General features: G+C 35.9%; 1 protein-coding gene across 5 annotated transcripts in view; it reads left to right on the top strand.

Annotated features, from left to right (window-relative positions):
- Nucleotides 1-22,900, top strand: part of TJP1 (tight junction protein 1) — a 166,476-nt gene extending 143,576 nt beyond the window's left edge. For 2 of the 5 annotated variants that reach the window (XM_085303316.1, XM_085303321.1), the window contains exons 17-28: nucleotides 18-228; nucleotides 1,226-1,326; nucleotides 2,489-2,842; nucleotides 3,255-3,506; nucleotides 4,341-5,237; nucleotides 5,542-5,636; nucleotides 6,235-6,459; nucleotides 13,569-13,744; nucleotides 14,653-15,094; nucleotides 16,553-16,770; nucleotides 17,951-18,094; nucleotides 21,339-22,900. In XM_085303316.1, the coding sequence (XP_085159442.1) occupies nucleotides 18-228; nucleotides 1,226-1,326; nucleotides 2,489-2,842; nucleotides 3,255-3,506; nucleotides 4,341-5,237; nucleotides 5,542-5,636; nucleotides 6,235-6,459; nucleotides 13,569-13,744; nucleotides 14,653-15,094; nucleotides 16,553-16,770; nucleotides 17,951-18,094; nucleotides 21,339-21,433 (3,210 nt within the window). In that variant the 3' untranslated portion in view covers nucleotides 21,434-22,900. The remainder of the gene's footprint in view (nucleotides 1-17; nucleotides 229-1,225; nucleotides 1,327-2,488; nucleotides 2,843-3,254; nucleotides 3,507-4,340; nucleotides 5,238-5,541; nucleotides 5,637-6,234; nucleotides 6,460-13,568; nucleotides 13,745-14,652; nucleotides 15,095-16,552; nucleotides 16,771-17,950; nucleotides 18,095-21,338) is intronic. The other 3 variants (XM_085303318.1, XM_085303317.1, XM_085303319.1) reach the window with 3 other exon arrangements.
- The last annotated feature ends 304 nt before the right edge of the window (nucleotides 22,901-23,204 follow it).

Here is a 23,204-nt window from a genome sequence, read left to right as displayed (position 1 = left end):
GTATTGTATTGTAACAGGACAAACATGCTTTATTGGATGTCACTCCAAATGCAGTGGACCGTCTGAATTATGCCCAGTGGTATCCGATTGTAGTCTTCCTGAACCCCGATTCTAAACAAGGTGTAAAGACCATGAGAATGAGGTTGTGCCCAGAATCACGAAAAAGTGCCCGAAAGCTGTATGAAAGAGCTCACAAGCTACGCAAAAATAATCACCACCTCTTTACAAGTATGTAATTTTAAAAAAGTAGAGTAGAAATAATATAACTGGGATGAAGGAGGGGAGATAGGATGAGTTTAACTTCCTGCGGATTTCAACAGTATTTCTTTTGTATGAAATTGCTGTAAATGAATTGCCATTAACAACTGCTCTTACTGCTAGGTAACTAGGTATCGTAATTTCCTTTTGCATTAAGCTAATCAGACTTTGAAAACTACAATACTGAAATAATAAATTTACTAAAGCACTGCTATTAAAAGTAAGTGTACATTAATTGCACTTTATGTATTTCATCGGACTTTTGTCTTATTTTTCTTCTCTGCTTCCTCTTCTTCCCTCATCTTTATTTTCTCTTGCTTCTCTTCCTTTAGAGGAGAACTTTTTTTTTTCTCCTTTTCTTCTTTCTTAGCTTATTTTTACATTAACTCCTTCCCAGGCTCTCCTTTCCTTGGCATTCTCTCCTGCTCTCAGTATGACCTAATACTGATGACTTGCCTGCCTTATTCTTTGATCCCAGTTCATGTCAACTCATTTGTGGCCCCAAGGATGGGAAGGGTAGTGTTAGCTTACCTGCAGTTGGATCACCTGACTCAAGCAGTTGACTTGTTCAGGCTCCGCTTGTTTAGTAACCAGTGGTTCATTAGTGTGTGCATCACCTGAACACAACTGTGTAACTATGAAGATATCCAAAATGGCTTCCTGAAACAGCTATGACAACTCTACCATCAGCAGCTAAAATCAAACATTTGAATAAATAGGCGAATGATGTAATTTTCTCAGTCTGATTAAGTCTTACTTTATTCAAGGCTAGTGTTAAGTAAGTATTTCCTATCTGAAAAAATGCATCAGACCACATAAAGCCTTTATAGTTGCTTTGAATGCCGATATTTACTCTTTAAATGTTAGTTTTAAGTTCACATTTTGTAGTGCTTTCAGTACTGGTGATATAAATTCTTCTCAAAATTCTATCTAAATCCTAAGTCAAACTAACCTATTGTACTTCTAGCTACTATTAACTTGAATTCAATGAATGAAGGCTGGTATGGAGCTCTAAAAGAAGCAATTCAGCAACAGCAGAACCAACTGGTGTGGGTTTCAGAAGGAAAGGTAAGCAGTATAGTAATTTCCTTTGGGGAGACATAACAGAACTGTAGTGATCAGGTTTGTGTGCGTGTATTCCCACCAACCCATACTGGTGTTTCGGATACAGGCTTGTGGAATGATTTTTTTTTTTTTTTAAACCTCCTGATTCTAGACATCCTTTGAAGATCTGTGTAACCTGCTCAAAACTGATTTGTCATTAGATGAGTGCAGTATTTTCTGTTAGTTAAGACTGTGCAGTTGTCCGTGTGTGTAATAATGTAGTAACAGTTAGACCTTCTGTCTGTTAACACCATTTACTGAAGGATGTACTACTGCTTTGAATTTTTTTTCAGGATTGAAGTGCTTTTTTATTTTTTTTTTWAAAAATAATCCCTGTGTGATCTACTGTGTCTGTGCTGGATACTGACAGCTTTGTGGGACTTTTTTATTTTATTTTATTTTTTTTAGTGTAAAACCAAATTACATCCTTTTGTTCTTTCTAACTTTACATTCCTTTGACTTGGAGAACACGCACAAAATGTGCAGGTTAATATTCCCCATGTTTCCTGCCGAAACTCTTGTTACCTTCCTAAGCAATATGTTAGGCTCTGCCATTAGATCTTTCTTCTTGTGGAGCTATTATTAAAAGGAATGCCAACAAGTTAGCTGCTGATGATTAGTTATTGCTACATGTTTCTTAATATTTGGACTGGCTATTTCTACTCAGACAGAACTCCTTTTAGTTTCTCATCTGTCTTCAAATTAATGATTCTAATGTGCTAATACTTTAAAGGTACAGTTTTTGTATCTTTTCCAGACACCTTGACTGAAGTAGACACTATCAACTATCTCCTCATCTAACCCCTTAGTAAACTGATTTAAAGACCTACGCTGCAGAAGGGGCTTCTAGAAAGAAGCTTCAAACTGAAGTGTTATTCTCTTCCACCACTGTGTTGAATTCTGTGTATGACTGTTGAATTCTCATAATGCCATTTTACTGCTGGACTTTGAATATTATTAACTTTTTTAATATCAGGCTTTCTATCGTGAATCAGATGATGATGGGTACTTTTTCATTCTACACACACAAAAAAAAAAAAAAACTTCTTAGCTTTATAGTGTAAGAAGAGGTATATTCCTTAAGTTATTTCAATAAAGATCTGCTCTTTAATTTTGTTTGAAACAGGCAGATGGTGCCACGAGTGATGACCTTGATTTACATGATGACCGCCTTTCTTACCTCTCAGCTCCTGGTAGTGAATATTCTATGTACAGTACAGACAGTAGGCACACATCTGATTATGAAGACACAGATACAGAAGGGGGTGCTTATACTGATCAGGAACTGGATGAAACTCTGAATGATGAGGTTGGAACTCCTCCTGAATCTGCTATTACTCGTTCTTCTGAACCTGTTAGGGAGGATTCCTCTGGAATGCATCATGAAGCTCAAACTTACCCTCCTTATGCATCTCAAGCTCAGCCACAATCAAATCTCAGAATAGATGCTTCAGGATTTAAAGCAGCTGCTTCTCAGGCGGTAAGGAAGTAATTTTATACACTGCCATGCATTTACTTCAGGTTGTCAACTCTCTTGATCAAGTAACTTATGTTTATGTTCTGCTTACTGGTATTGTAAGTGCATACTGGAACCTACCAATGGCAGTAATATATTGCAATGAATTGGAGAATCAGCTTCTCCTGGGCCAGTGACTTATTTTGACAGAAGGGGGATTGAAATTCCATTCTGCTGTTTATTCAGATGTTCTGCTCTTTTCATGTTCAACAGATGAATTTCTGGAAGTGTTTAGTGCATGAYTATTTTCAGTATGCATCTTTCTACATGTAGCTGATGAGTTGATCAAAGCATCATTTAAAGTATTTTTGATATAAATCAAAGTCATATGATTATTCAATAGCAGTATATTTTAAATATTTTAAACACTTCACAGAAAGCAGAAGCCTCACCTGCAGTCCCTTACTTTTCCCCGTCGCCTGAATCAAACCCTGCAACCTCATCAACTTCTGCAGTAAATCCTAATGTAAACCTAACTAATGTCAGACTGGAGGAGCCTACCCCTGCTCCTTACAACTCTTACCAACCACAAGCGGGCCCCTTAAGAACATCAAGTACTGAGGGAGCTCATATAGTGCTAAGAGATCAAGAGCCATCATCCTTATCGCCGCACATAGATCCAGCAAAGGTACCTGTGCTGCACTGTTGCGCTGATTTCCTGCTATACATCAAGCACATGATCTTTTTTGTTTTACCCTGAGCTGGAGAATCTTTTTTTTTTTTTTTTTTTGCTCAGAAGATCGTGTTGTTTACAACAAACAAGGCATCTAAATTGCTAAGCATCATCTAACATTTTGTGTGCATGGCTTCAAACTATGTTTTTCAGTTCTTTTTAAAGAATTTATTTTAAATGAAAAGACTGCATTCTGTGTTTGATTTTTGCTTTGTGTCCCTTTTTAGCTCTCTGCTGTTTATTCATGAGGCCTTGTGAACAATCTGTTCTTTCCCTAAAATAACACTATTTTAAAAATATATTTATACATTTTAATTTATGCTAGAAATAATTGATCATGAAGATAAACACAATGTGTAGAGTGACTTTAAATCCCTCTCTAGCAGTGCTGTAGCTAATTTTAATGTATAAACCAATCAGTGTCATCCCCCCTCTCCCTACCTCCAAATCAATCCTCAGAACCATGAAGATCAGTGAGTATTTTTGCTTTTCTTTTTGGTTTTATACACATACATATATATATATGTATATATGTATGTACATATACAGACATATATATACACACACGCACACATGTATATAATTTTTGCTTGAACGTAGGACTTGAATCTCTTGAATCATAAAGTTCAGCTTCCTGTGATTGCAGACAACTGCATCATGATTCTACTTCTAAACAAAATTAAGGCTAATATTTAAAACTTAAATTTGCTTTAAATGTTACGTTATAAATGAAACTGGTTGCAGTTGCTCTTCATTTTAAATGAAAAATATGCTGCTTTTTTTAAACAGGTATACCGAAAGGATCCATATGTTAGTGAAGAAGCATCCAGACAAAGCTACGTCTTAAAACAGCCAGCAATTAATCACCCAGTACAGAGACAAGAGAGAGAGACAAATCTGATCTATGAATCTCAGGCTCAGTATGCAGAAAAACAACCAAGTAGGGAGTATGAGCAGTCAGCATACAGATATGATTCAAATAACTACGTAGATCAATTTTCTCGTGGTTATGACCCTCGCCTTCATTATGATGACCGTGTGCCTCCTTATGAGGAGCACTGGGCATATTATGATGAAAAGCAGCCCTACCAACCAAGAACAGCTTATGATAACCAACCTCCTAGGGATCTTGATTCTAAACAAAATTTGGAAGAGAGCACAGAACACAGCTATTACCCAGCACAACCTCGTTTTGAGGAACCCCCTCCCATGAGTTATGATGGTAGACCTCGCTATGAGCACGCACCTAAAAATTTCAGCTTACCACAAGTGCGGTATGAAGATCAACATATTTCTGGATATGACACACATGGTAGATATAAATCAGAAGCTCAGCCATACCCTTCAGCCATATCTCGATCTCCTGAATCGAAGCAGTACTTTGACCCACATATGAGGGGCTATGAACAAGGTCCTCCTCAACCTTATAATGCTAAAACTGGACAATTTGAGCCTTCTCATAGTACTTCGGGTATTTCTCTTCCTCCTCCACCATCATCACAAACCAAACCAGAAGTTTTGCCTTCTAACAGTAAACCACTGCCTACACCACCATCTCTAGCAGAGGAAGAAGAAGATCCAGCTATGAAACCACAGTCTGTGCGAAGCAGGGTTAAGATATTTGAAAGAAGAAGATCACCATCTTTAGAAAAAATGAAGGACCCAAATGATACATCTTCTGTCAAGGTAAGTCATTTAAGCTTTCACTTCTTGCTTTTGTTGATGAAGTTATATCACTAGTAGTAGGATGTTGTCTTGGAGAGAAACCTGCTRCTTGTAGAATACCTACCTAACTGTGATGTGCTTTAAAAGCAGAAACTGAAAACTTTCACTATATGAATCTTGCTGTGCTGGACTCTTCCTGTGTTTGGGTTTTGGGGGTCTTTTGTTTTCCTGCAGAGCCTTTTTTTGTTTTCTTACTCTAAAAAGTGCTGCTGTATWTTTTCTAAATATTAAAAGCTAAGAAAATATGCTGTGCTTTTCTTTACAGCCTCCAGAACTAGCACCTAAACCTACACTCACAACTGTGAGTGGTCCAAAACCAACTTCTCAAAGCCAGTATGAACATGAGAAAGCAACTTACAGGTAGATACACAGCTGATAATCCCATATTGGAAGCTGAAGTTAATTAAAATGTACATACAAGACATTTTCCTGGTTCCAACTAGAAACTGCAGACTGTAGAGTGGGAGTGTATCAGTATGATTTCTGTGTTAGTAGTAAGGTTACAAGTCTGTCAAGGACACAATGATTGCTGGTGAGGTGGAAAACTATGTTCTCAGCATTTCTTAAGAAATGATTAGAAAAGACCAAAGGAGAAAGAGAAATAATGGCTGTTTAACTTGCATAATTTAAAAATAGGTATAGTAAAAAGGAAATAAGGATTTTTTTTCTTTATGCTATAATATCATAGCTACCTCATTTCAAGACAGATGAATTAAAAAGATGCTGTGTGCCATTCTTTTAGTGGTATGCTAGATTCTTTTTCCTATAATTCAGTGCTACATGTCAGTGAATATTATTATATCACATTTTAGAGGAAGCAGCAATCCATGTAAACAGAATTACATAACTCTTATTTCAATTGCTTTACTATTAGTTAGGCTATAAAATAGAATTTGAATTCAAGTGCTTRAAATATTTAAATTGTGCAAGGCAATCATATGTTGTTCTTCCTGGTTAGGGCCCCAGAACCACAGAGACCACAAGCGAAGCCACCAGAAGATATTGTACGTTCAAATCATTATGATCCTGAAGATGATGAAGAGTATTATCGAAAGCAGCTCTCGTACTTTGATCGCAGAAGTTTTGAGAATAAGCCGTCSGCACAGGTTCCTGCCAGCCATCATTCTGAGCCCACTAAACCAATACATTCTCAGAATCAGCTGAATTTTACTAATTATTCCAAGTAAGTTTCATTGGTGGGCTCTTCATTTGTTCATTTTATTTGGTTTGTTTGTCTGTTTTAATTTAAAGCAGGAAATGAGACACATAAGAGAGAACTGGAAATTATACTACAGGTGGGATTCTGTGTGATCAGGGTATCTAATTAAAAACGTAAGTATTTCATGTTTGCGAAGTCAGTTTTGCTGCTTGGAAGTAGCTTTGTTTTGAAGAATACATGCATAACTTGCATTTTGGTAAATGAAGTGAATAACTTTTGTAGGTTTCAGGACCTTGAACATGTACTTCTCTTACTGCTTCTTTATTACAGTACGTAACAGAAGATATTTTCTTAACGTAACTATTAGTGATCAAAGCAGAGGTTTCTGTCCAGTTCAGTGTCCATTTGTTCTGCAGACAAAATTGTACAAGATAGCTATGTTTGCGACTATAAAAGTTTTGGAGATGTTGTTGATTCCAGAAGTTATCTGATGRTGGAAACATCTACAACTTCCACTGTTTCGCTTCCTTGATTTGGAACACTGATAAGGAAATTATGTGGAAGTTTAAATGCTAATTTAGCTCAGGTGAAGACGGTGTTTAGAAGGTTTTGTGTCAATACTCTCTGTGGTTATCTAAATAATTTGCAGAATTCATTTGAATTCAGATCATAACAGCATATTTTTAGCTTTCTACAGCAACAACTATCTTGGCTTGCTGCATGCAGGCCAAAAACCAGGTCTTCTGAAGGCTTTGGTTGTCCTTGAAATCTGGACTATTCAAGCTAAGCTGAAAAATCTGGCAAACTTAATGGAACTGAAGTCTTTGAAGTGAAAGTGTGTCTTACTGAAGTTCTTTTTAGTGTTTTGTTTAGTTGTTTTCAAACAGTCTTTCATGCACTTAGTACATAGTGTTTCAGCACTTATCTTAAAGGTTGTGAGCTAGGGCTCAGGAATACTATTCCTATTTCTTTAACATATACTGTCTATCGTTTCCAATACCTTCCTCTATGAATTGAGAATACTAAAATCTATTCAAAAGCATTGTGCTTGGTAGACTTCAAAGAAATCACTTTTTCTAACCAGGAAGTCTACATTTGGTTACTATTTCTTGTTTTAGTAATTATCCTTTGTATGTTAGGAATCCAGGAATTGGATGTGTTTAGTAACCTGTAACCAATTCTGATTCTCTATCAATGATGATTATTCCTCTTTCTTCTCATTTGCCTTGTATCTTGACAGAAAAATTAGAGCTTATCTATCTTGCTCTCTGGATGTCATAGCAAAGGGCATTTAAAAAAGAAAAAGGCAAAAAAMCAAAGTCTTGGCAGGAATTGTAATGTATTACAGTAGCTTTCAGACTTGTTTTTCTATCTGCCAAAACAATATTGCTTGTAGATGGTCTATTTTGAGTCTTAGGCACCTCAGTTGCTGTAGTAAGTGTAAGTAAAGCTTGAAGTGGAATGTTGTAGATTTTCATTAGTAATTGCAAAGATTCTTAAATTTCTCAAATGGAGAGTATTGTAAGTTTTCATTATATGTTTGTTATCTTTTACGGTGTTGTCAAGCACACTGAAAAACATGAGCAATAAATGGAAATATTAGCAAGTTTGCCACAGAATAACTACTATTTGGAAAGATTTTTCTCTGCTTTTACCTAGCACTTTTGTGTCTGTCATACACTCCCATTCTTTGGCTTCTCTGTGCTAATTGTGTTTTATTGTGAGTTAGAGTATGACTTCAAGGCTTGTACCTAGAGAAATGTGAGAAAAAACTGCCACAAATAAATAAAATATTTTTATTTAAAGGCTAATGTTTAAGGCTAATGCAGTTTCACAGGTAAGAGGACAATGTTTTGGTTTTTTCCCTAATGAAGGGATATAACCTATAACAGAAAGGGACAGACATGGGAAAGATAATGACCAACTTAACAATAGTCAACTGGAAATGGACAAAGACTAAAAGGCTAGTGACAGAAGTATAAATAAATTACAAAGCTACTCAGCTGGACAGTACTCACTAGAGAAGCAYACTGCAGTGTGCTTGCATAGAGACAGAACACAGTTCCTAACTGGAAAAAGCATTCATATTTTGGACTTTCCCTTCAGCCAGCTTCCTATTCATACTGTCACTTAGCTTTTCCACTGTATTTGTGTGGTCATTGCTGTTCTGTTAATCAGCTCTTCCAAAAATAAGTGCAGGACTGAGTTAGGGTAGTGATGTAAGAACTGTGAATTATGCAACGTCTTCCTGCATAATTTGTACAATGTATTTTGGGTACAGAGGACAGATTTTATTTATGAACAATAGCTACCCCTTTTTTGATTTTAAATGTTAATCTCTTCAACATCGATTTAAATTATGTAAAATTGTCTTTAAATCACCTCTGGAGTAGATAATGCACTAATTAATGAATGAACTTCGTAGTAGATCTTTTCATTCAATTTTGAGGACAGAGCCTCATAAAAATTGCATTCAAAGTGCAGTACCAAAATAGATTTAATAGCTTTATCCTTTGTATGACTGGTTATGAGCACCATAAATCTGATATCCATAAAGGTACTTCAGTATCTCTTTCCTGCTGTGTCTTYTTTAGCTGTTTTGTTACAGCTATTCTAGTGATCTTCTAATGGTAGTTTGGATAGCTTCAGGATTTTTTGATCCAACCTGAAAGATTTGTGCTACATACTAGTGAGAGAATAAAAAACCAAATTAACTAGATCACTAACTTGTCCAAACCTGAGTTCAGAATGCATGCGCTGTTTTCTGAGAAGCACATGCCTTCGACTGCATTAATACTGAATGAATGCAAACTTAAAATCTTTTAACTACATACGTGTATAACAACTAAAATATATTTGAAGTTTCAAACTTGTCTTTGAATTCATACTTTGTATGTTGATGGTGATGTCATCGTATATTTGTGTCACATTTTTTGCAGAGAAAATAAGATGTACAACTTCTGCTTTGGAAGCCATTCTAAACTTAACCATTGTGTACTGCTTTGGAGATTAAAACTGTTTGCTTATGGCTGAGGCTTCTACCTTACTATTTGCAGGGAGGTAATATATATTTTCCTGAAGAGAGCATTAATACTTATTAGTGGTTTATGGTGAGCTGAAGTTAGCTGTTGACAGTCATCTTTTGGTGCAGTTTCGTTATTAATGCCATAAGCTAGTACTTAGAGCTTTTATATGTGCTTATGCTATGTTCTGGAAACTTGCTTAATTACTTTATCTGGGTAGGGTATGCAGAATACACTAAACCGTCTTGCTTAATTTTGGAATAAATTTTTATCCATTGTCTGACAATGGGTTTGCAGCTTAAATAAAACAGTGAAAATTTATAGGTGTTTTTCAACCATATTGGCTTGTATCTTTTTGAAGATGGGGCAGGTGAGTTTATCTTCAATTAGCAGTACATATAGTATGTCACAAATGAGTTTAAGCAGGTTATGTAATATGAAGTGTCTTAAAATGAAGGTTCATATTGCAATCTTGTATTTGAAAGAAATCAGATCTAGCATTGAGAGAGTATGTATGACTATTATGTGTACAAACGTTTACCTTTTTATTTAAATTAAGGAAATTTATGCCATCATTAAAACTGTTTCGTAAGGGTGCTTACAAAGATGCACTTCAGCATTTTTATGTTGTTGTCAGCAACTGTAGAGTAAGGACTAGGTTCTCTTGCTTTGTCTGAGAAAATAGTGAAAACGGTAAATGGATGTGTGTTTGTGGATCTAGCTGGATCAATTTGAGAAGGTGCTGCTGCTGTGAGTAGTGAACTAATTCCTGCTTGGTTCACTGTAGTTACCTGCATTAGCTTGAAATACTACAGAATGAGCGTGGCTAAAYTCTGCATTGAAATAGTTAGGAGTACTTACACGATCAGGTACCGTCTCATCTGAGGAGCAGCTTGCTCTAAAACTGCTCTTGCAGAGTCCTGTGTCTTCTCCTGAGCCAGCCTTTTGTGTGTGGAGAYGGTCTGAATCGGATCTTAAGATCAGGAGCTTGGTTTGATTAAAACTTTATTCTATACACTCAAATTTATAGACTGTACCTAGTGTTAATCGGGAGTATATATAATTTTTAAACAAAAACTAAGTAAGCTTAGGATACAGCACATCTTTGACTAGAGGAACTTCACGGGTGTGCTGACAATTCACAGGCAAGTGTTTGATAATGGGTTTGCTTATGTGGGGATCCTGAGTAGCGCAGCTGGGGCTCAGCCTTAGGTGCATGCCATGGAAGGAGGCACTTTGTCCTGTGGCCAGTGCAATGCCAGCTGCATTTCTATTGTCACAGCTATCTTTTTTGGTCTCTACTTCAGAAAATGCTACCCTTCCACCCCCACCTCCAACTGGTTTATATCTCCCTCTGAGAAGCAGTGATTTCAGGTAGGCATTTTTCTGAGAATACCACCCATCTGGAGTAAAGAAAACAGTGAGGAAGTGTGTAGTGATAACTTCTGCTGTTAGATGCATACTGTTTTCTATAAAATCAGTGTGATATAGATACAGCAGATCTAAAATGACCTTTTTTTGCAACACTAATTTTAAACGCAATTTCATGCAGATGCTGTTTCATCCACTGAGCAACCCATTCACGTGGTCATGAAGCAGACTTCTCAAAGTTGACCAAACCTTTTCTTAGTTTCATAATGCTCTTCTCCCAAGCATTACGACTGTTCTCATAATAATAGTAATAATAATTATTTATTCTTTCCTGCTACTTTAGAAATAGGAAAGCAGTCAGGTGTGGTGTTAAGATAGAACAGTCTTTCCTTTGCCCAAAGCTTGTTCTCCGCTCCTACGGAGAAGGCTATTCTGCCTTTCAGGGAAAGGAAAYTCTCTCAATCTTCTTTAGCCAAGGTGCTGTTTACAGATAGGGTTTATGATTAAATTTTTTATTGGATYTTTTTAATGAAATAAACATAGTAAAGATTTGAATGTTAAAGGAGAATATGTACTTTTCAAACAAGAATTCTGTAAACAGTAAGTGCAGTCTTGTAATGTTGCATGYAATCTTCACATACCAGTTTTCATTCTATTTTAAGGGAGAAATTAGTCTTCAGTGTGTTAAGTGACAGCCAGTCTCTCTGCTTCTTTCTCAGCTGAGAGACTAACTGCAGATAACGTTTGCAGGTGGTTAAGAGCTTATTTGTGAGTTCTTTTAAAATGATGCAAATATTTAAACTTTACATTAAGGTATTCTAACCTTAATTGTAGAATGAGTGAATGCTAGCTAATTAATAAATACATGAATAGCGTGTTTTGAAATGGAATAGGAAAGACTTGTGATTTTGTTCATACATATATTTACTCATTTTACAAATATCAGATTTTTTTTTTCTTGACCACTGTAAAAAAAATAAAATAAAAAGGATCAGAACAAGTAGCRAAATTTCTTCATAGGGAAACACTAGACTATAGATATAAAAGAATCTGTAATACTTGACTTACGTATCATACTGAAGCATGAATACATAATTTTCACTGTAGCTTGTTAATGCGGTTTGTTACATTTTTATTGGCGTAGAGAAAATGAATGGATGGTGGACAATTGTCTTAATGTAAAATGCATTTGCTTGCAGTTTACAAGCGAAGTAGTGTTGAAACTAAGGTAAAACATAGATATGCTTATGATTCTTTCTCCTGGTGTATCTAAACAGTTGTTTGAAGATGCACCTTTAAGAACTGCTAAATTTGTTCAGCAGAGAAGGTGGTCTTTTTCAGATCTCACAAATGAGTAAAGGAAACAATATTCTGCTTAGCTTAGAGAATTGTACCTGGTTTTGGATGAGTTGGTAGTGTTATAGAAATACTTGTTGTAATTGTACCTGATATGAACTGCAAAAACTACATTGTTCTTAGATATGTTTAAAGACTGAAGAATAAGATAAGTGCAAGCATAAGTAAGATTCTGTTAGAATTTGAGATTTCTTGGTTTGCTTTTTAAAAATATATCAAATAACCATTTACTTATACAGCTTCTAATAAATGGTTTAAAGTTAGTGTCATCTTTTTGTTACTTTATATAGCTGTCAGTTTGAGATATTGACCACCACACAATTCACTGACAAAATCTCATGTTAAATATAGTAAGTGATCATTGTGCATATGTGTACAGCAAAGGCCTAATCAGACATGTCACTATTCAAGCTAATGTCTTTTTGTCAAACAGTYGTGTTGTATGAGAAGTGCTAGGACTAACGTAAGTGTGAAAAAATAACATGCTCAAGATAGAATGACTATTTTTCTTTCATTCTTCTATTGCTGTTTGCTTTGCTATCACCTAGATTACTTGGCTCTTACACTAGCTATGACTACTTGAAAAGGAACATCAAGTGGTAAGACTGCTGTTGATGTGAGGATGTTTTAAGGTGTCCTCTCACTGTTACATTTCATCACAGGCATTATGTGCACTTCAAAATTTTGACTCATGAATTCTGAAAGTAAGTGCAATATATTGCAGTCCAAAATGACAGGTATTTGTGAAATCAGTCATCTCCCAAAAGGATCTCTTTTGGAGAAATATCTCTAGTATCAGCAAGAAATATTTTGAAAATAAGATTTTAAAATTGTCTACATTATGCACATAAAGCTAGTGAAGCTTAAGCTGATTGCATTTCTAATGAAGATGGCATTGTTCAAATAYTGGGTGTATTTAGAAAAGCTATGCTGGAACCCGCTTTCCTCTTTCTTAGCCAATTAGGCTTTTAAACAACTCTCTCTTCCACACCCACCTCCGAAATCCTCAGTTTAAATTCTTATTTTGAAGACCTGCTAAATTAGAGAACTTTTTTTTAACTGAAAATACTCCAACTCAAATTAAAAAAACAAAGATCTTGTAGGTAATTACAAAAATACACCTGAGATGTCATCTGCCTTTTGTTTGCCATCTTTGGTTTGTGTTACTAATCTTTTTCAAGATTCAATGTTGTCTTGAAATCTATTGTGCTTATTGATGAATGTTTTTATATTTAGGAAAGGTTATTAAAGAAAATGTGTTTTGATGTTTATAGGAAGAGATGGAAATCAAATGATCATAGAAGAAAAATATGGTGAAGGCAGGAACTCAGAATACTGAGGAAAACCGAACAGTCAAATATTGATTTCACTTTATTTCAACAGGGGGAAGACAACTGATGTTGAATCAATGGATAGGCCTGTTGGTGAAAAGCGTTATGAGTCGGTCCCTCAAGTTACAACTCCTCCTCCTGCTTCTTCAGTACAGTATACACAACCTCAGTCAATTAATAGTCCTGTCCTGTCTCTCCCAGCACATCACAAGCCTGCACTTTCTGAGGGTGAGCAGTTTGAAAGTTAACCTGTCTCATATATTGTAACTGAATTTGTGTTTACACACCTTACTGGAATGCTTTCTCCTTTCCCGTAATTTGCAAATGGCACAGATGTCTTGAGTCACTGCAAAATTTCTACTTAAGGGAAGAAAAATGTAGTGCCTAGGAATTGCTGCAGAATAACATTCTATTAAGGTGTCTCTTAAAAATATAAACTTAGACTGAAGAACTTTTGATCAAGCCACATAATTTACTCAATGTTGAGCACTTYTGTGGATATTTCAGTGTGTGAACTGGTAGCTCTGTTGTTCTCTAATTGAAATTTGAAGCAATTACTAGTGGACGTAACGTTTTACTATATTCAAGTTGAATCCTGTGAGCTGTTTGGTGATCTATCTGCCCCTGTGATTTCTAGGTTTAAGTAGTCATCATAACTGTGTATTCCATGTTTAGTGGCCTCAGCAAAGATGAAATAAACTTTACAGCATTTAAAGATGAATTTCTGTATCCTGTTGGAACAGACTCTTAGGCATAAGTAGTTCATAGGCTTCTAAAAATAGAAGAGAAAATAGCTTTGATTTTAATATGCTTAGGAGTGATGTTTGGTCCAACTGAATTTTACAAGTCTAAGTGCATGATATTTTTTTTTTTCTATTTTTTGGCAAGGTATAAATTAGTTTAACCTCTTAATGAAAAGATCATACCATTATATCTAACAAATGTGATGAAACAGGGATAATTTGCCAGAGTGTGTGAAATGTAATAGGAAGATTGGTGACCTAAATATGTATTAAGATTCAGCTCTCTTATCTAGTAGATTAGAAGTTGGACAAAATGTATTCTCATGCTATTGTGTASAGGATTGGAAAATTCTGGTGGTTATTGATGATTTGATATCTTTATTTGCATTGCAGTTAATTCCATGTCTGAGCCTCCTCCACCGCAGAACAAACCAGCAATTTTCAGATCCTCTAGGGAGGACACTGTGCAGTCTACATTTTATCCTCAGAAGAGTTTCCCTGATAAAGGCCCCATTAATGGAACTGATCAGATTCAGAAAACGGTCACTCCTTCTTACAACCGCTTTACAACAAAACCTTACACGAGTGCTGCCAGGCCATTTGAGCGCAAGTTTGAAAGTCCTAAATTCAACCATAATCTCTTGCCAAATGAAGCTCAACATAAACCAGAGCTKCCATCAAAATCTCCAAATTCTCCTCAACCAATTTTGAAAGCACACAGCTCGTCACAGCCTCCTGAGTTTGACAGTGGAATGGACACCTTCGCTGTACAGGCAGACAAGCCGAAATATCAACCAAATAATGTTAATGCTGTGCCTAAAGCCATTCCTGTAAGGTAAGTGTCTTGGCATTTTGTTTGTTTTTGTTTTCATTAGTACATCTTTGAAATAGTTCATCTATGAAACCACGAGTTTCTTCATTGCTGTGCTTCCAACTTTTGTTGATGTCAGCCCATAAGCCAAGATGGCTACTGTGATTCTAAAATTCTGCCAAAGAGCATCTGGAGAGGTATTTAAGGTGTGAGTCTTCACTGTCTTGTTCCTGTCATCTTGTATCCAATTTTTACCATTAAGAAGTGGTATGGCTCTTATTTCTCATACTAGAATTTTAACTTTTCTGGTAGATATTGATCACTTGACCTTTTTATTTGTCTCTAGAAGACAGAGTTAATTTCTAATGATAGCTGTTGCACCGAATTGTCTTAATTATATGTGTGTAGAGACAGTTCTCAGTTCATTTGTGTGGGGGACATTTTGAAAGTCTTTGTGAAAAGAGAAAATCACTTTAGCAATTTTGTATCGGATCTCCTTACTGTGAGACCAAACAGTAACTGCTTAGAAGTAGCTTGTATTTACCTAGTGTTCTTGAGCAGTCAGAACTAAAATATGTCAACAGTAACAAATAGTATTCTGTTAGACTCTTTGCTCACTTGTTTTGATTCTTATTAATATTTGCAAAATAGTATTTTACTATTCTCTGTGATCTCTGAATAATTAAAATGCATGAACCAGACTTGAAATCCTGCTTGTTCCTTCACTGACTCAGAAATATAATACCAGAATGAATCCTACTTACTCTTTAAGAGATGAGGAATGTTTTGATCCTGTATAGTCATAGACTACTAGAAATCTTGAAGTTACTGGTTTCTTCATGATTTCTACTTTAGAAACTGATCTGAAATCTAATCAAATTAGTCATTTGATAATTTATTTCTTTTAGTTGTATCATGGCAACCTGGAGAAATCTTTGAGTTTCATTTTCAATGTGTGTCAATGTGTCTTACAATATTAAATTGAGCAGTTTCTCCTTCCTTTAAAGCTGAGAGAGCAGATTCAGTGCAGCTTGCATAAGAATTGTTACTTCTGATATTGAAGTCATGTTATAATGTAGTCTTGGGAGGAAAAATGAAAGCCTTCGTATCTCCAAGGTGTTTAGTCTTACTAAGCAATGCGTGTAGCTGGAATCCCAGAAGTGAGCATTTGAAAGCATAAGCTCCTATAAATTTTCAAAGTTTGTGTACATTGAGGAGGGGGAGATTGTGTGTGTGTGGGGGGGTGCATGTGTGTGGGAGGAGGAGTGAGTGAAAATGACATCTTGTCAGTCAAGGTAGAACTTGAGCTATTTTTATCTTAGTTGTCTCAAATGATTGTTGGGCATACTCAATATTGTCTTAAATTGGTGCTAGCCTACTGGCCATGCACTGGTAAATAAGTTACATATAAGTATGCCACTGATTTTTCAGGAAGAAAATGCTGACAAAACTGCTAGACTTTAATCTCTGTCCTATATTCAGCCCTTCGGCACTAGAGGATGAGGAGGAAGAAGATGGACACACTGTTGTAGCCACAGCAAGAGGTGTATTTAACAGCAATGGTGGTGTATTGAGCTCCATTGAGACTGGAGTTAGTATTATTATACCACAAGGAGCCATTCCAGAGGGAATAGAGCAAGAAATATATTTCAAAGTCTGCAGAGATAATAGTATACTTCCACCTTTGGACAAAGAGAAAGGTAAGAGCTGGTGCTGTAACTTGCTGTATTATTTAGTATTACTACCAGTTACGTTTAGAGGGAAATGTGGTCTTTCCTGTATCTCATAAATGAGCAGTACAAAGGAAAAAGTATTCTGCTCAGAAAATTGCCAGTAAGATGGAAGTTGTTGTGGATTTTTTCTTATTTTAAAGAAGCTTTGAAATTGTAGTTTCAGGGATATTTTCTAGACATTAGGACCAAAAGAATTACACAAAGCATAATCGGATATTTGATTCAAGTCAAGTAAGTTTTTAATTAAGTCTGGAATTTATTTCAGCAGTTCAAAATATGTTTTAATTTGTCTAAAAATGGACTCACCTTTGTTTTTTAACTTAAGGAAGAAGAATATACTTTGAGAGAGGGAGGGAGGGGAAGGGAGAGGTATATAAATAAAAGGGGATAAGTACGATATCTTACGGTTCAGGAATCTTTCCCTTTTCCCATCTGTCCTTAACATCACTATTTCAGTGTACAAGCACCTGATAAAACATGATATAAAACCTGTTAAATTCCCAGTTTCCTAAAGTCAATAAAGTAAAAGCCTTAGTTTCATGAATGTGCAGTTGCAACAGTGGCAATCCATGGTTGCCTTGAATCTTTATAATTTCAGTGCAACATGCTCTTCAACTGAATAATCTTATGTTACCCTTGGAGTGTTAAATTGTAAAAATAAACCTACATGCTTTTGTACTGTGCATTTTGATTGGTAGGATGGGGTTGTAAGTTCCTGAGCTGCAAATAAGTGCTCAGAAGTACACAAGTATGTCTAGGGGGGTTGATTCAGCCCAGTGTGCCTTAAATCCATATGAGCAGAGCACCATCAGCTGTTGCATTAGCAAGGCTGATACAGATTTGGTTTTTGTTACTTCTGATTAACCTGCTTAACTTCTAATGAACCTGCATAGAATTTAATGCCAAGAAAATCCCAACATGATTTAGTCATTGTTGTTTATCCTTTTTCATTTGGAAATAATGTGATATGTACCATTGAAAAGTCACTGGAGTGCTCTAAAAGGGGCAGTGAGAAACAATCTTGATAACTGCTATTCTTTATAGTTCAAAATGATGATRCTATTCTGTAGAATTAAGTTATCGTGTCGCTCTGTAATATAAGTATGTAATAATATGGATATAATGTAATAATTTCTGTTAACTGTAGGTGAAACACTACTTAGCCCCTTGGTAATGTGTGGGCCCCATGGACTAAAATTCCTGAAGCCAGTGGAGCTGCGCCTGCCACATTGTGCGTCTATGACCCCTGATGGTTGGTCTTTTGCTCTAAAATCCTCCGACTCCTCGTCGGGTATGCTGTCCTCCCTCTGTCCTTTTGGGGCTTTTGGGTGCTATCGAATAATTTAAGTTCATTTGGCTAAAGGTGATGCTGTGTAATATAAGGAACTCAATCACTGTATTTGTGTCAAACTCTCCCATTTCACTTTCATTACAAATGTCTTTTCTTACATTTACTCATGGTGCAAATTCATATCTAAAACCATGACTGACAGCAGAAAGAGTAATATCTATCATTAGTCTATTAAATATTACTGTATTTTTCTATTCACTCTTCTTTCTTGAGGACTGCTACAGCTGAATACACTTGAAATGATAGTCGCACTAAAACTCAAGAGGAAATGATTATGTACCTCTGGCCTTTGTAACATAACTGTTGTTTGTTGCTTAATTAACCATATAGGACTCTGGCAAATCTTAACAATCTGCATGTTCATAAATCATGATTTAACACTTGTTAACTGTTTCCATGTGTGCAAGTTGATGCTAACAATTGGATCGTTTAAGAAAACTGTAGTGTTTAGTAAAAACATTTACAACTTATCCTAATGTAGCTGGATTTTCCACAAGACTTTTCTTGCTTGCTTCTGCCTATTTTTTCCTCTACCGCCTTTTGCCCAGAAGTTTTGGGTTGGTAGTGAAAGATGCAACTAGATTGCAGTTTTATTTATCGGTCCATTTTTACCTCACTGTGGCTTTCTGGGAACAGAGGAGAAATGTTTTGGCTGAAATTGTCAATGATGAGCCTAAGTTAGAATTCCTGGGCAAATTTCAAGCAATTTCATGAAATGGCTGTGAAGTTAGAGATATACAAAGCAATGTTTGCACATTTGGGGAAAAAGTCTTAAGGTTTTATTCAGCTACCTTCAAAATTTATGGTGGAAAACTTTATACCGTTAATGTGTACATATGATCTAAATGATGAGTTGAAAAATGTACTTTCTGTATACAGCATTTAAGCCATTGTGTATGCATATCTTCTGTCATTAATGTATCTATCACTGTCAACACCAAAGCGCTGATGCTTGGAAGAGTAAAGCATCAATTCCCTTGATGGGGATTCAATAACTTAGAGGTATTAATGGCAATAACTTTGTTTTTATAAGCTATTATATGCATGTGTTGCATGCATCTATTTAACAATGTGTATATATGTGACAGTGTTAAAATACCGACACAAAAACCTTAGGGTCCTGGAAAATATTAATTATGTACAAAGATGAGACAGCACTTATTTTGTAACTGTAACACCTGTTCATGAACTTACTTGAAGTGAAGGGGGAGGATTCAAATCTTCAAAACAATAACTGAAGTTTGAGACATTTTTCTCCCTATCCAAAGTGGTGTGTGTGCAAGTGCATGTGTGGGTGAGAGAGCAAGAGCGTGTATATTCAAACAATAACACTTTATGTATTGTAAATATAACACCACATTCTGTTAATCTGAAATGGGATGTATATCATAACATTGCTCTTTTGAGACAAACTTTAAAATTAGGCAATTCTGTCTTATGATATGTAAGTAGACCATACTGTGTCTTAAATAAATAATTGTTTTCTCTCTTTTTAAAGTAGTTGGTTATGGGACTCTGATTTTTCAGATGGCTTTATATTAAGAGTTTATAGAATTCTTGTTTTTTTCCTGTCTTCAGTATTCTGCTCTGCCTCATCTTTTCCTAAATGTGTCCATGTTCTGTCCTTAAAATACATTCATTTGCACTTACTAACACCCTTTCTGCCACATTTAGGCCTGCTATCAATATATTACACTGCTAAACCTCTTCAAACTCTCGAATGATTCTGGTGTTAAGACCAACTGGAGAAAAGGTTGCCTTTTATGGCCACACCTATTATATTATAATAGAACAAAATACTAGATGATCATTTTCTCAAAACATTTGTGTGTAATTACGGGAGGAACGTCCTCAACAGCTAGAGTTGCACTGGCTGCAATCTGGTCCTCACAATGTATTTAGAAGGAAAGATTGGGAAAACATCTGCTATAGTGTTTCTCTTACGCAAGACAAGGGCCTAGTCCTCCTAACCTCTTATTCTGCCCTCCAACTAATGCATTCAGTCTTGTCAGTCTTGATTGAGCAGAATTTCTGCATCTACAACAATGGAAAATCCTCCAATATTACTAAGCTCTTAACTGAAATAATTAGTTTTACCTGGCTGTAGTAGACTTGCTTGCATTCTCTAAACTGTGCACAGGCCATTTCTAATTTTTGTCCCTACATCAGATGTTACCATCACTCAGTGCATTGTGTACTTCATTTTGTTTGCATGAGTTCAAGAAAACTGTATGGAGTTTACATCAGTTTCATTTAATACAGAGATCTCAGGTGTTTGCAGTCTGTGGGACTGGATTTTCTGTCATGTTGCGCATTTCTCAAGCCAGATCTACTTCGACCAATCTATGAATGCCATTTATCTGGAAGGCTTTAAGAATTCCAGTGTGTTTTTCTCTGTTATACCGTAATAATACTCTTCTTACAGCAGCAGCATTTAGTAATGTTTTTAGATAAGTAAATGAAGAATAAATTCTCCACTTGAAACCATAGGCAACAGTTGAGTATGCAGATGGGAATGTCACTTTTGTCTGGTGAGATAGCACGTGAATACTTTTCCCTTCTGACAAAGTTAGTCAGGACCTTGATCCCGAGTGGATAAGATCTGCTGTGGAAGTGTTCAGTATAGACCAGCAGACTGGGATCTCTTTAAGAATGTCAGTATACAGCTTTTCCAAAACTAATGATGTTGTCAAGCTCTTGTACGAGTGCATTGGGTGAAGATGCAAAGTAATGATTTCAATCCCCTCTATGCTGACTTTCACAGTGGAAAGTAAAGCWTACCTGTATGTCATAGTGCTTTGTTACAATATAATTTCAGATTGACTCATCTGTATTCGAAGTTATTTAAAAACTTCAAATGCATCCTACCCAGAGTAGCTTTTAAAATGTCTTAGTATTTTGTCACTCTGTGAAAGAGCTGGCGAGTGCCTGATATATTGTTAACGTTTTTACAGAAAGCTGTGTGTTGGTGCTGCAGAGTAAAATGATTTATAATTAACAATTCTGGAACAGCATCTTTCTTTTTAAAAAGCTGTGTTCTATCCTATATTATATAAAAAAAMCAAACAAAAAAACAAAGGTTGATTTAGAATTTAAGAAGYCCTATCCAAAAACTTGGTTGTTTCAAGATGTACTCTGTTTGACAGCRGATACTAAACACCAGCATTGTGTTTTCCTCCCACAGGTGACCCCAAAACCTGGCAGAACAAGTCTCTTCCTGGGGATCCAAACTATCTTGTTGGAGCAAACTGTGTCTCAGTTCTAATTGACCACTTCTAAATATTAAGCTAGCTGACTGAGTAAATAATGTGAAACTGAGATGGACCTTACATATAAACTGAACCACTCTATCAAGTATTAACTGTTCTATAAATGATAATGGATCTTAGTGTTTAAGCATCTTGCTTTAACTAACAGTGGTTTAGCAAGTACACTCTTTGAACCATGGTCACAATACATGCCACAAACAGGGAGTGTACAGTGGGAACAAGGTAGGGTTCTTGCAGGTTCTATATGCTTTGGTTCATTGGTGGTTTTCTGGTTTTCCGTTTGGTTTTTGTTGTTGCTTTTTTTAAGGACACTGCTAGTATTTCATTGTTTAAAAAAAAAATTGCAAATATCAATGGGATTGGATACAGAAGAATTCAGTTAGTTCATACTCCACTGGTGAAAACACAAAATTTGGTCTGCCTTTTTACTACTCTGTTTTGTAATGCACAAGACTACGTTTTGGTCTCTAGTTTTTAAATGACTTTTGGTGTACATGTTCGATGAAATGGCAATCAACTCTGGCTAGCACAGTTTAGATGTTTTCCTCTGCTAAGAGGCTAATACAAACACATCTACTTAATTGTGTATGGAAACATTGTYGTGAGAACGGGGTTTGGGGGGGAAGCATGTGAGATGACTATGGTTCAGTTGCCTCTGCAGATTTGTAAATTAACCACATTATTACAGACCTATTAACCAGCAGGGATGCCTTACCCTCATGTTTTTAATAGTCTTAGCTCTTATAGATCTCTGTATTAAGTTTGTATGGCTTTTGTGCTTACCTAGATAATATATCATGAGAGACTGGGGGAAAAGGGGTGGGGGGTGGGGATTGTGAATTTGGTTTAGAGAACAAGTACTGTTTGTGTTGATCAGCCAGAAGAGAAACGGAAGAAAATGATGGTATGTTTTCTGCTATGCATTAGGAAATTTATAGATGTTAGACTGCTTGTATATAATGCGTGCATACCACTTTTGTTCTTGGTTTGTAAATTAACTTTTATAAGCTTTACCTTTTTATATATATAAATATATATTAAAAAAACAGACAAAGTTTCTTAAGGATATCTTTGTATTCTCATACCTTTTGAGCCTTGAACTTTGACATCTGCAGCAATAAAGCAGCATTTCTACATTATATGAACAAGGACACTTTTTAAAAATGCACAAACTTGTTACGTTTTTAAGTGCTGCATTTAAAGAATATAACTCTGAATTCTATACTTTGATTAAATTCTTGAAAAGTATCCCTACTGTAATTTGTGATAAGGATGCTGTACTATGTGCCCTGAAATGTATTTTTTTACTAATAGACAATTTATTATGGCACATCGGCACTACTACTGTTTAGATAATACATCACTGCATTCTGTTAATGAGTTATTAGCTATTCAGGTGTGGCTGATTTTTTCTTTGCAGTTATTAAAATTACACATTTCTAAATATACATAATAAAACTGTTTTTAAAATAATAAAGGAGATTCCAGTACCTTATTTTTTCTGAAATGCATTTATGTGGTAACATGACAAAAGCAATTTTGATTTCCTATGTAAGTAGGTAGTGGATTAGCTGGATTCTGCCATATGTTCTTCCAGAACTCTTTTTGGAGCTGAATAGAACGGTCACTAGCAGGGTTCCTGGAATGAAGAACTCCAGTCTGGATCTGAACAACATCCATTTTCCAGGAACATGCCATGATCCCAGATCTGTGATGGCCTCAGCATTCCTGCAGATAACCGCATGGAATTTGCCATTATCTCTGTATCTCATGGAGCAGAT

Source organism: Rhea americana, unplaced genomic scaffold (assembly GCF_003343005.1).
Source record: "Rhea americana isolate MKP2758 unplaced genomic scaffold, rheAme1 scaffold_2, whole genome shotgun sequence".
NCBI classification, from domain to species: domain Eukaryota; kingdom Metazoa; phylum Chordata; class Aves; order Rheiformes; family Rheidae; genus Rhea; species Rhea americana.
This window is presented reverse-complemented; position numbering and strand designations above follow the sequence as displayed.